Source organism: Chiloscyllium plagiosum, unplaced genomic scaffold (genome assembly GCF_037043375.1).
Source record: "Chiloscyllium plagiosum isolate Xiang-an unplaced genomic scaffold, Cpla_swu_hap1 HiC_scaffold_43, whole genome shotgun sequence".
NCBI classification, from domain to species: domain Eukaryota; kingdom Metazoa; phylum Chordata; class Chondrichthyes; order Orectolobiformes; family Hemiscylliidae; genus Chiloscyllium; species Chiloscyllium plagiosum.
Genome location: NW_028270181.1, coordinates 2,216,736 through 2,229,343, shown reverse-complemented (window position 1 = coordinate 2,229,343; position 12,608 = coordinate 2,216,736). Strand labels below are relative to the sequence as shown.

At 47.2% G+C, this 12,608-nt stretch overlaps 1 protein-coding gene across 3 annotated transcripts in view; it reads right to left on the bottom strand.

The window, feature by feature from the left end:
* Positions 1 to 547: 547 nt before the first annotated feature.
* Positions 548 to 12,608, bottom strand: part of LOC122541732 (glutamate receptor ionotropic, delta-1-like) — an 849,209-nt gene continuing 837,148 nt past the window's right edge. For 2 of the 3 annotated variants that reach the window (XM_087982611.1, XM_087982612.1), the window contains 2 exons: positions 5,862 to 6,102; positions 548 to 1,211 (listed from right to left, as the gene is read on the bottom strand). In XM_087982611.1, coding sequence (XP_087838737.1) covers positions 783 to 1,211; positions 5,862 to 6,102 — 670 coding nt within the window. In that variant the 3' untranslated portion in view covers positions 548 to 782. Of the gene's footprint in view, positions 1,212 to 5,498; positions 5,669 to 5,861; positions 6,103 to 12,608 lie in introns of all 3 variants that reach the window. The other variant, XM_087982613.1, reaches the window with a different exon arrangement.

Below are 12,608 nucleotides of genomic sequence, written 5' to 3'. Positions count from 1 at the left end.
AGTCTTTCGATGTCTGAGCAGCATCCTCACTGAGCTCGATCCTCACCTCACCCAGCCTCATGTGATTCAGCTCCTAACTAAGACTGGGGGCATCAGGAAACTTTAAGCCCAATCACCTCGGTCCCCTGGGTGATGTCCCTCTGTGACTGTGGGCAATTAGAGATTGGAACTGTAAGGCCTCAGCCCCAGGGGCAGGGAACCCCCAGGTATCCAGGAGCTAGCTGCAAACCTCCCAGACTCCTCCGAGGGGATTCCCAATATTTGAGGCAATTGAGTTGTTCTACTTGGATCCTGGGAAACCTGGAGTCTTTATTTTTGTGAAAGGGGAATTGTATAGTTTTCCCAGTGCCAATGGTCAATGGAGATGTGTTGGCACCTGGAGGAAGGGCACAGATACCTGGCATTGTCCCTTACAGAGCGGTTAGACAAATGGAACTGGTTTTAAATTGCTTTCAGGAAAGAACCAAACTGATTGCAGCAGCAATCAAAACACATTAAATCAGAAAACAATTTAATGAATTCTAAAAGGCACTTTTTTCAAACGAATAAATGTGTGGGCACAGACATCCAATAATGATCACAAGTGATTTGCTTTTTATTTGTATAGAACAGAATTTACAAAGCCAATCATTACATCATCTACTGACTTCAAAAATTGAGAATATTCAAAATACACTTTACCCCACTTCATTCTTGAGTTATTTACAAGTATTTACATGAAAATGCTAGACTTTTTTTTGTAAATTTTTTATATTAAAAATGTTGCCATGCGGCGTTTGAAATTAAATGGAGGTTCCATGGGACGGCTCCATGGATTCGGGGAGCACTCCAGGACTCGGAGCTGCCTGGAATGACATGGGGATGGGGGTTTTCAGTGGGCTTTGACGGAAGAGTCCTCCGTTTGGTGATCGATGTTTGCACTGTATCGAGGGCAGTGTGGCAGAGCTGCTGAGAGGCAGAGACAGGTTGGTGCTGGCCAAAGAGGAAAGCTTCCTACTTGTCGCATGAGTTTGTTCTGGTAAAAAAGTGCTGACTGAGATCTGGGTGTTTTGGTAATCCCGTGCTGGCTCCAAGCTTTGGCTGGTCTGCATGCTGCCAATATCCAAGGCCGAGATTTCAATTGACGCTGCAGAGATCTGTTTATGGGCCATGTCATCATCCATCAGGCTGTTCATCCGACGGCGAACCTGCTCCAGATTCACCTCCTTGTCCTGCATAAGAGACATTCCGTTAGACTGAAGATGGGATAGGGAGAGAGGGAGCAAGAGAGGAAGGGGGGAGTGAGGGAGAGAGGGAAGGAAAGCGGGAGCATGGGAGGGAGGGAGAGGGAAGGAGCAAGGGAAATGTAGTGATTGTAACAAGGTCAGCCAGGTGGACCTCTGAGAAAATGAGTACCTTGATTGGTGCTGTTAATCTGGTCTAATCAGGGAGCGCTGGCTGACAGATAAGGACAGGAGTGTCAGAGGTTCTGTTCACTCTGAGAGCTGGCTGGGTTGAACACAGACATGGCTGCACTGCTGAGCAACAAGGACAACAATTACCTCCAACAGCTCGCCACATTTGTGGGAATAGCTGGGCAAATCCTAGACTCGGTTACATGTTGACTATGCCAGGCCCTTCATGGGCTCAATGTTCTTAGTCATTGTGAGAGGGAGCAAGTGAGGGAGAGGCTGAGAGGGAAAGAGTAGAGAGGAGAAGGTGGATGAAGGAGAGAGGGAGGGAAGGAGGGAGGGATCGAGAGAGAGATGGTAGAAAGGTGGATGGATGGAGGAGGGAGGGAGGAAGGAAAAGATGGAGAGAGATGGTGGAAAGTTGAGTAGATGGAGAAGAGAGGGAGGGTAAGAGCAAGAGAGAGGGAGGGGGAGGGGAAGGGGGAGGAGAGGGGCCACTGGAGGAAGACGGGGTGAAGAGGGAGGGTGAGGTTGGAGCAGTGTAATTCTGTAAATTACTGAAAGGTCATCTTCCTAGAAACTCCAGCTCCTGGGTCACTGTATCAAATACTTCTCGGAGAAAAATTTTTGAAATATGATATTCAGAATAATTATCTACTTGAAATTTGAATCACACAGGAATTGTCATCATGTAGAGCACTAAATTAAGAATTCACCCAAATTGCTAACATTAGTGCAGTAATTCAACTTTAATCCCATTCTAATATGTTTTGTCGTCATCTTTCCCCTCAGAGTGAGAAATTAAGCTTGTTCCACCCTTTCTCATCCTTACTCCTGTCCTTCGAAATCCAGCTGCTCCCTGTCTGAGTGTTTGCAAACGCATTGATACTAATTTGAAGCAGCAGGAGGCCATTCAGCTGCTCCCCTATTTGTAGCTGATCTGCTGGCGTTCTGGATTCCACATTCCCATCAAATCCTGATGACCCTCAATTCCCCGTCTAACAAGATTCTATTCACCTCTGTCGTCAAAATATTTATGCTCCCACCTCCGCTGCCTCCAAACTCACACAACCATCTGAGAGAAAAATAATTCCCTCATCTCAGTCCTGAAAGGCCAGAGGTCATTTTAAACACTGCCCCCAAGTTCCGGACTGAGGAAACATCCTTCCCAAGTCCACCTTGTCACAATCATTCAGGATCTGATACACTGCAATCACACTCTAGTGGATACAGGCCCAGTCTGTCCAACCTTTCCTCATGAGACAACTCCCCATTCCAGGGATCAATCCAGTAAACCTCCTCTGAACTGCCTCCAATACATTTACATTTGGTAAAACAAGCAATGACAGGACCTGTACAATTAATGAGTAGTGTTGAACAGAAGGACCTAGAGGTTCAGGCACATAATTACTTTGAAATTTGTGTCCAAGGTAGAGAGGGTGATTAAGAAGTCAAAAAATGTGGTGCTGGAAAAGCACAGCAGGTCAGGCAGCATCTGAGGAGCAGGAGAATCGACATTTGTGGGGGTGTGAGGGGAAGGGGCTGAGGGATAAATAGGAAGTTGGGGATGGGGCTGGAGGGAAGTAGGTGGGAAGGCGATAGGTAGATGGAGGTGGGTGGTGATGGTTATAGGTTGGAGGGGAAGGTGGAGTGTACAGGTGGGAAGGAAGATGGACAGGGAGGACAGTTCAAGAGGGCGGTGCCAAATTGAAGGGTTGGATCTGCGATGAGGTAGGGGGGAGGGGAGATGAGGAAACTGGTGAAGTCAATGTGGATGCCCCATGTGGTTGAAGGGTCCCAAGGTGGAAGATGGCTAGGATTTGGCCATGGAGGAGGCCTAGGACTTGCATGTTCTTGACGGAGTGGGAGGGGGAGTTGAAGTGGTCGGCCACAGGGCAGTGAGGTTGTTTGCTGCATGTCCCAGAGATATTCCCTGAAACGTTCGGTGAGTTGGCGTTTTGTCTCCCCAATGTATAGGAAACCACATTGAGAGCAACAGATGCAGTCGATGAGGTGTTTGGATGTGCAGGAAAATCTCTGCTGGATGTGGAAGGATCCTTTGGGCCCTTGGACAGACGTGAAAAGAGAAAGGTGTGGGCACAGGTTTTGCACTTTCTATGGTATCAAGGGAAGATGCCAGGAGTGGAGGGTGGGTTGGTGGGGAGCATGGACCTAATATAGAGGGAGCTGTGGAGGGAATGGTCTCTGCAGATTGCTGATAGGGGTCGAGAGGGAAGTATAGCTCTGGTGGTGGGGTGTAGATCACAGAAATGTGGAGGATAATGTGCTATATCCGGAGATTAGTGGGGTGGAAGGTGAGGACTGGGGGTGTTCTTTCCTTGTTGCGACTGGAGGGGTGGGGTTCAAGTTGTGATGTCATGTTAATGTTGGACAGGACATTGGTGAGACCTCTCCTGGAATACTGTGTGCAGTTCTGCGCATGCTGCTATAGGAAGGATATTTTTAAACTGGACAGGATTCAGAAAAGATTTACCAGGATGTTGCTGGGAATGGAGGGTTTGAGATATAAAAATAGACTGGAAAGACTGGGAATATTTTCACTGGAGCATAGGCGGTTGAGAGGTGACCCTGTAGAGATTTATATACTCATGAGGGGCATGGATAAGGGGCTTTTCTCTGCAGTGGAGGAGTTCAAAACCAGGGGATATATATTTTAAGGAGGGAGGAGAAAGATTTAAAAGGACATGTGGGGAAATGTTTTTTTACATAGAGAGTGGTTCGTGTATGGAATGAGCTTCCAGAGAAAGTGGTGTATACAGGTACGATACAATGTTTTGATGACATTTGGATAAGTTCATGAACAGGAAAGGTTTGGAGAGATATGGGCCAAGTGCAGCAGGTGGGACTCGTTTAGTTTGGGATTATGGTCGGCATGGAGTGGTTGGACTGAGCGGTCTGTTTCCTTGCTGTAGGACTCCATGACTCTGTCCTTCTTTAAATAAGGAGACTGAAAAGGCACACAGTGTTCACAATGTGGTCTCACTAATGCCTGATATAACTGAAGCATAATGTGCTTATCTTTCTGTGTAATTCCATTCAGAATAAGGAATAGCATTTCATTAGCCTTTGAAATTGCTTGCTGTATCTGCATACTGACATTTCATAATTCATGTACAAGACACTGAAATCTCTCTCTACCTCAGAATCCTGAAATACTTCTCCAACTAAATAACATACTGCTTTTTCTTATTCTTCCTGCCAAAGGGAACAATTTTACATTTCTACACTTTGTTCTCCGGCAAACTCACTCAACCTATCCATATCCATTGATAATATCCTTAGTCTTCTTCGCAACATATTTTCCTTTAAGATCTTGATGACATCTGTGAGTTTAAGCCTGAATTAATTGGTTAGCCTTCAGTCCCGTCACCTCAGTCACTGACGTGAATTGTAAAAGATTATCGTCCCAGGATGGAGCCAAGCCCAGCCCTCACTTCCTGCCAACTGTTTCAAGGCTCCATATTGTGAGGACCCTCTGGTCTCTGCTTGTGGGGGCATATTGCAATACCAGAATGGGGAGGGGTAAGAAGGCTGGAAGGGAGGGAGAGGGAAACGGCAGGGGAAAGGAGAGGGAGGGAGGGAAAAGGAAAAGAGGTTGAAGGAGGGATGGAGAAAGGGGAAAGAAGATGAGAGGAAAAGGGCAACTTAGGGAGAGGAAAGTGGGCAGAGAGCCAGGAACACAGGGAGAGAGAAAAGGTGGAGAGGAATGGAACAAAGGAAGGGAACAGAAGGAAGAGGGAGGGAGAGGGAAGAGAAGAAAGGGGACGCGGAGGGGTAGGGGTTTGGAAGGGAGTGGGGGGGAGAAGGGGGATTAATGGGAAGGGTGTGGAGGGGTAGGGGATTGAAAGGGAGGGGGGGAGAAGGGGGATTAATGGGAATGGTGTGGAGGGGTAGGGGATTGGAAGGGAGGGGAGGGGAGAAGGGGGATTAATGGGAAGGGTGTGGAGGGGTAGGGGATTGGAAAGGAGTGGAGGTAGAGGAGAAGGGGGATTAATGGGAATGGTGTGGAGGGGTAGGGGATTGGAAGGGAGTGGAGGGGGAGGAAGTATGAGGAGGGGACGGAAGTGAATGTGTTCTTCCCCTTACCTGATTGGTTGAATGTTACCATACTTGCACTAAGGGAGGTGCTTGGCTGCAAACACAGGAAATTCAGGGCAAGTAGGAGCCCAGCTCTGTTCCCCGGTATATGGCCTGTGTTCCCAAAGCACTGTCAAGGAGGCTAGACCTGAGCTGTCCACCCGCTCGATAGGTTGTTCCTGAGAAGGAGGGAGTGATTTAAACTTCAGCTCCTCTGTCTGGCCTTGAACTACAAAATCTTTGGATCAAAGATGAATCTTGGAGCTGAGTCTAGGACCCCCATGATGGGCTGTTCACTGAGAACCCCTTGGACCACAAGCACCCAGCTGTTAGCTCCAAGCCCCAGGGACCCCCCCTTACCCACTGCTTTACCTCCTTGGGTGATTCTTGCTGGCATTGGTTACTGTTCCACCAGATCTCCAGAGCTGCCACCAAACAGGCGAGGAGCAGACCTGCAGCTAGGATACAGAAAACCCCGGCGAAGCTCTGGAGCTTCAATGCTCGACCATCCGCCTGGCTGTTAGCGTGACCCTTCAGGTTACACCGCCCCATCTTTGGCCACCACTTCTGCTTGAAAACATCCAGGTCGCCGCTATCTTGCATTTCGAGGATCCTGAAAGCATTGGAAGATTGGTGATAGAAACCGGAGGAATCCCGCTGCTACCCCCCCACAAAAACATTTCACAATACCCTGAGAAACAAGCCTCATCCTCAACAGAAATGTATTGAGGATTTCAATACATTTGGAGCCCTTTACATTTGACACCTTGTTATCCTGATTGAACAATCCATGCAAATATTCCCTTTGCATTACCAAATAACTTCCTTTAGTTCATTCAAGCACACACTGGGTAGTTATTTGGATGAAAATAATGTTAAAGGAATGGCAGGAGATTGGCACAAGGGGATGATGCTCATGTGAAGGTCTGATACAGGCACAATGGGCCAAATGGCCTCCTCCAAATGGGAACAGTTTGCTGTCTCTGTGATTCGTTGCCTGAAACAATATTCCCACATGAGCAATTTCTTGCAAATGTTAATTTTTTTCCATCTCAATGATTGTTCCAACAAGAAATGAAGCTCACACCTCAAACTTTCCAAGGTTCATCCTCAATAAAACCCTTGGATGAAAGGGGGTGAACACTGTCAGGATTTTTCCATACCAGCATCATTTCTGACAAACATCATACAATGTTACTGAAGTGAGTGATGGGAAGCTCTGAGCAAGTCGCTGCCCAACCAGCTTCATGTTGGTCCCCGTACTCCTCTCAGCTTTGTTCATCTAAATCCACCACAGTGACCCTGTACTCCTTTCTCCCTTGGACACCTGTCTACTTTCTTCTGAAATTGACAGTAATCACTCTCTACAGGAATGATTTCCACACTCTCTCCAATTTCTGGGTTAAAGACAATTCGCCCTGAATCCCTGATGGATTTCATGGTGGCTTTCTTTGACTGTGGACTTCTAGTTCCGCTCCTCCTCCACCACTGAAAACATTATTTCTGTATCCACTGCAGCGAAATAATTCACCTTTTTAAATTGCTCTGCGAAGTCCCCTTTCTGGAGGGAGGAGAGACCCTGCTACCAGTTCCTTCCTGATGTGTTAGGCTACCCATTCCTGGCATTGGCCATTGGCATTGCATCTTCTCCCTTTCCAGTGCCTCTACGTTCTGCCCATCTCATGGTGACCAGTACCCTGGTGACACATTGATACTTTCCTCAACTTTTTGTGAAGCTATTTTATTAACAATGCAGTGGGAATGTTCACAGATTCAAGTGGTGAGAAGACAGGACAATGAAGCTTGTAGAATAAGGGACTGACAAGGTTTAAATGGATGATTTATTCACCTTGGTTCATGAAGAAATATGCATCCTTCACTTGGATACAATCCAAACTGACATTTACTTCAAACACATTTGCACTCAAACGTTCTCTCCCAGTGAGTGCATAAGTATGTGCATAGGTAATAACAGGATAGGACAGAGTCAGCATGGATTTATGAAGGGGAAATCATGCTTGACTAATCTTCTTGAATTTTTTGAGGATGTAACTCTGAAGATAGACGAGGGAGATCCAGTAGATGTAGTGTACCTGGACTTTCAGAAAGCTTTTGATAAAGTCCCACACGGGAGGTTAGTGAGCAAAATTAGGGCGCATGGTATTGGGGGCAAAGTACTAACTTGGATTGAAAGTTGGTTGGCTGATAGGAAACAAAGGGTAGTGATAAACGGCTCCATTTCGGAATGGCAGGCAGTGACCAGTGGGGTACTGCAGGGATCCGTGCGGACCGCAGCTTTTTACAATATATGTTAATGATATAGAAGGTGGTATCAGCAATAACATTAGCAAATTTGCTGATGATACAAAGCTGGGTGGCAGGGTGAAATGTGATGAGGATGTTAGGAAATTACAGGGTGACCTGGACAGGTTAGGTGAGTGGGCAGATGCATAGCAGATGCAGTTTAATGTGGATAAATGTATGGTTATCCACTTTGGTGGCAAGAACAGGAAGGCAGATTACTACCTAAATGGAATCAATTTAGGTAAAGGGGCAGTACAAAGAGATCTGGGTGTTCTTGTACACCAGTCAATGAAGGTAAGCATGCAGGTACGGCAGGTAGTGAAGATGGCTAATAGCATGCTGGCCTTCATAACAAGAGGGATTGAGTATAGAAGCAAAGAGGTGCTTCTGCAGCTGTACAGGGCCCTGGTGAGACCACACCTGGAGTACTGTGTGCAGTTCGTGATTTCCAAATTTGAGGAAAGACATTCTGGCTATTGAGAGAGTGCAGCGTAGGTTCACAAGGTCAATTCCTGGAATGGCGGGATTACCTTACACTGAAAGACTGGAGCGACTGGGCTTGTATACCCTTGAGTTTAGAAGACTGAGAGGGGATGTGATTGAGACGTATAAGATTATGAAAGGATTGGACACTCTGGCAGCAGGAAACATGTTTCCACTGATGGGGTGAGTGCCGAACCAGAGGACACAGCTTAAAAATACGGGGTAGACCATTTAGGACAGAGATGAGGGGAAACTTCTTCACCCAGAGAATGGTGGCTGTGTGGAATGCTCTGCCCCAGAGGGCAGTGGAGGCCCAGTCTCTGGATTCATTTAAGAAAGAGTTGGATAGAGCTCTCAAAGATAGTGGAATCAAGGATTATGGAGATAAGGCAGGAACAGGATCCTAATTAAGGATGATCAGCCATGATCATATTGAATGGCGGTGCAGGCTTGAAGGGCTGAATGGCCTACTCCTGCACCTATTGTCTATTGTCTATAAGGTGGAAAGGTGTTAAGCGTTTTCTTTTGTGTTTCATTTTTTCAGCGGTTTATTTGGGGATTTAGAATAGTGGGAATGGAGGTTAGGGCAGTTGGATGTTCCTCCTGCAGTATGTGGGAGGTAAGGGTCACCTCTAGTGCCCTGCTGACTTCATCTGTGGGAAGTGCATCCAACTCCAGCTCCTCGAGAACGGTGTTAGGGAACTGGAGCTGGAGCTGGATGAACTTCAGATCATTCAGGAGACAGAGGGGGTTATTGAGAGGAGTTACAGGGAGATAGTTACCCCACAGCCACGTGAAGAAGGTAGATGGGTTACCGTCAGGGGTAGGAAAGGGAACCGGCAGGCAGTGCAGGGATCCCCTGTGATGGGTCCCCTCAACAACAAGTATACCGTTCTGCCACTGTTGGTGGGGGTGACTTACCAGGGGAAAGCAGTGGGGCACAGGTCTCTGGCACAGAGTCTGTCCCTGCTGTTCAGAAGGGAATGGGGAAGAGGAGCAGAGAGTAGTCACTGGGGACTCCATAATTAGGGGGACAGATAGGAGGTTCTGTGGGGACAAGAGAGACTCACAGTTGGTGTGTTGCCTCCTAGGTGCCAGGGCTCGTGATGTCTCCGATTGTGTTTTCGGGATCCTTAAGGGGGAGGGGGAGCAGCCCCAAGTCGTGGTCCACATTGACACCAATGATGTAGGTAGGAAAAGGGATGGGAATGTAAGGCAGAAATTCAGGGAGCTAGGGTGGAAGCTTAGAGCTAGAACAAACAGAGTCGTTATCTCTGGTTTGTTACCTGTGCTACGTGCTAGCGAGGCGAGGAATAGGGAGAGAGAGGAGTTGAACACGTGGCTACAGGGATGGTGCAGGAGGAAGGGTTTTGGATTCTTGGATAATTGGAGCTCTTTCTGGGGTAGGTGGGACTTCTACAAACAGGATGGTCTTCACCTGAACCTGAGGGGTACCAATACCCTGAGGGGAAATTCACTAATGCTCTTCAGGAGGGTTTAAACTAATGCAGCAGGGGGATGGGAACCTGAATTGTAGTTCCAGTGTACAGGAGGTTGAGGGTAGTGAGGTCAGGGATAGGTTTACAGGGTCGTGAGAGGGCACCGGCAATCAGGATGTTGGTTTGAAATTTGTGTACATCAATGCCAGGAACATCCAGAATAAAATGGGTGAACCTGCAGCATGGGTTGGTACCTGGGATTTCGATGTTGTGGCCATTTCAGAGATATGGATAGAGCAGGGACAGGAATGGTTGTTGCAGGTTCCGGGATTTAGAGGTTTCAGTAAGAACAGAGAAGATGTAAAAGATGTGGGAGTGTGGCATTGTTAATCAAGGACATATTACGGCTGCACAAAGGAAGTTTCAGGACTCATCAACTGAAGTAGTTTGGGCTGAGGTTAGAACCAGGAAAGGAGAGGTCACCCTGTTGGGAATTTTATGTCAGCCTCCGAATTGTTCCAGGGAGGTAGAGGAAAGAACCGCAAAGATGATTCTTGATAAGAGTGAGTAACAGGGTAGTTGTTATTGGGGACTTTAACTTCCCAACAATGACTGGAAATACTATAGTTCAAGTAGTTTAGATGGGTCAGTTTTTGTTCAATGTGTGCAGGGGGGGTTTCCTGACACAGTTTATAGACAGGCCAACAAGGGGCGAGGCCACATTAGATTTGGTACTGGGGAATGAACCCGGCCAGGTGTTAGATTTGGAGGTAGGTGAGCACTTTGGCAATAGTGACCATAATTCAGTTATGTTTGCAATAGAAATGGGCAGGGATAGGTATATACCACGGGGAAAGACGTGTAACTGGGGGAAAGGCAATTATAATACAATTAGGCAAGATTTAGGATGTATAGGATGGGGAAGGAAACTGCAGGGGATGGGCACACTTGAAATGTGGAGCTTATTCAAGAAACAGATACTGCATGTCCTTGATAAGTATATACCTATCAGGCAGGGAGGTAATGGTCGAGAGAAAGAGCCAGGGTTTACTAAAGAAGTTGAAACGCTTGTCAAGAGGAAGAAGAAGGCTTATGTAAGGATGAGGTATGAAGGCTCAGTTCGGGTGGGAAATATTCATCCTGGAGTTCAGTTACCAGTGGTGTACCACAAGGATCTGTTTTGGGGTCACTGCTGTTTGTCATTTTTGTAAATGATATGGATGTAGGCATAGAAGGATGGGTTAGTAAATTTGGGGATGACACAAAGGTAAGAAGAGTTGTGGATAGTGCTGAAGGACGTTGTGGGTTACCGAAGGACATAGATAAGATGCAGAGCTGGGCGGAGAAGTGGTAAATGGAGTTTAATGCAGAAAAGTGTGAGGTAGTTCACTTTGGAAGAAGTAACAGGAATGCAGAGTACTGGGCTAATGGTAAATTTCTTGGCAATGCAGATGAACAGAGAGATCTCAATGTCCAGGTGCATAAATTCCTGAAAGTTGCCACCCTGGTTGATAGGCTTGTTAAGAAGGCATATGGTGTGTTGGCGTTTATTGGTACAGGGATTGAGTTTCGGAGCTAAGAGGTCATGCTTCAGCCGTACAAAACACTGGTAAGGCCATACCTGGAGTATTGTGTGCAGTTCTGGTCACCGCAATATAGGAAGGATGTGGAAGATTTGGAAAGGGTTCAGAGGAGATTTACTAGGATGTTGCTAGGAGGGAAGGTCTTACAAGGAAAAGCTGAGGGAACTGAGTCTGTTTTCATTGGAGAGAAGAAGGTTGAGAGGTGACTTAATCGAGATGTGTAAGATAATCAGAGGGTTAGACAGAGTGGACAGTGAGATGGTGAAGGCTAACACAAGGGGACATAAAATTGAGGGGTGATAGATTTAGGGCAGATATTGGGGTAATTTCTTCAATCAGAGAGTAGTAGGGGCGTGGAACGGCCTGCCTGCAACAGTAGTAGACTCTCTGATGTTAACCTCCTCCCTCACCTCTATCCAAGGCCCTAAAGGAGCCTTCCACATCCATCAACGTTTTACCTGCACATCCACTAATATCATTTATTGTATCCGTTGCTCCTGATGTGGTCTCCTCTATATTGGGGAGACTGGGCGCCTCCTAGCAGAGCGCTTCAGGGAACATCTCCGAGACACCCGCACCAATCAACCACACCGCCCAGTGGCCCAACATTTCAACTCCCCCTCCCACTCTGCCGAGGACATGGAGGTCCTGGGCCTCCTTCACCACCGCTCCCTCACCACCAGACGCCTGGAGGAAGAACGCCTCATCTTCCGCCTCGGAACACTTCAACCCCAGGGTATCAATGTGGACTTCAACAGTTTCCTCATTTCCCCTTCCCCCACCTCACCCTAGTTCCAAACTTCCAGCTCAGCACTGTCCCCATGACTTGTCTGGACTTGTCCTACCTGCCTATCTCCTTTTCCACCTATCCACTCCACCCTCTCCTCCCTGACCTATCACCTTCATCCCCTCCCCCACTCACCTATTGTACTCTATGCTACTTTCTCCCCACCCCCACCCTCCTCTAGCTTATCTCTCCACGCTTCAGACTCTCTGCCTTTATTCCTGATGAAGGGCTTTTGCCCGAAACGTCGATTTCGCTGCTCCTTGGATGCTGCCTGAATTGCTGTGCTCTTCCAGCACCACGAATCCAGAATCTGGTTTCCAGCATCTGCAGTCATTGTTTTTACCTCGCTGATGTTAATGGCATTTAAATGGGCATTGGACATACATATGTATAATAATGGAACAGTGTAGGTTAGATGGGCTTCAGATTAACATCACAGGTCTGTACAACATCAGGGGCCGAAGGACCTGTACTGCACTGTAATGTTTTATGTTCTATAAGGCACAAGAATTCCACCAGTAAC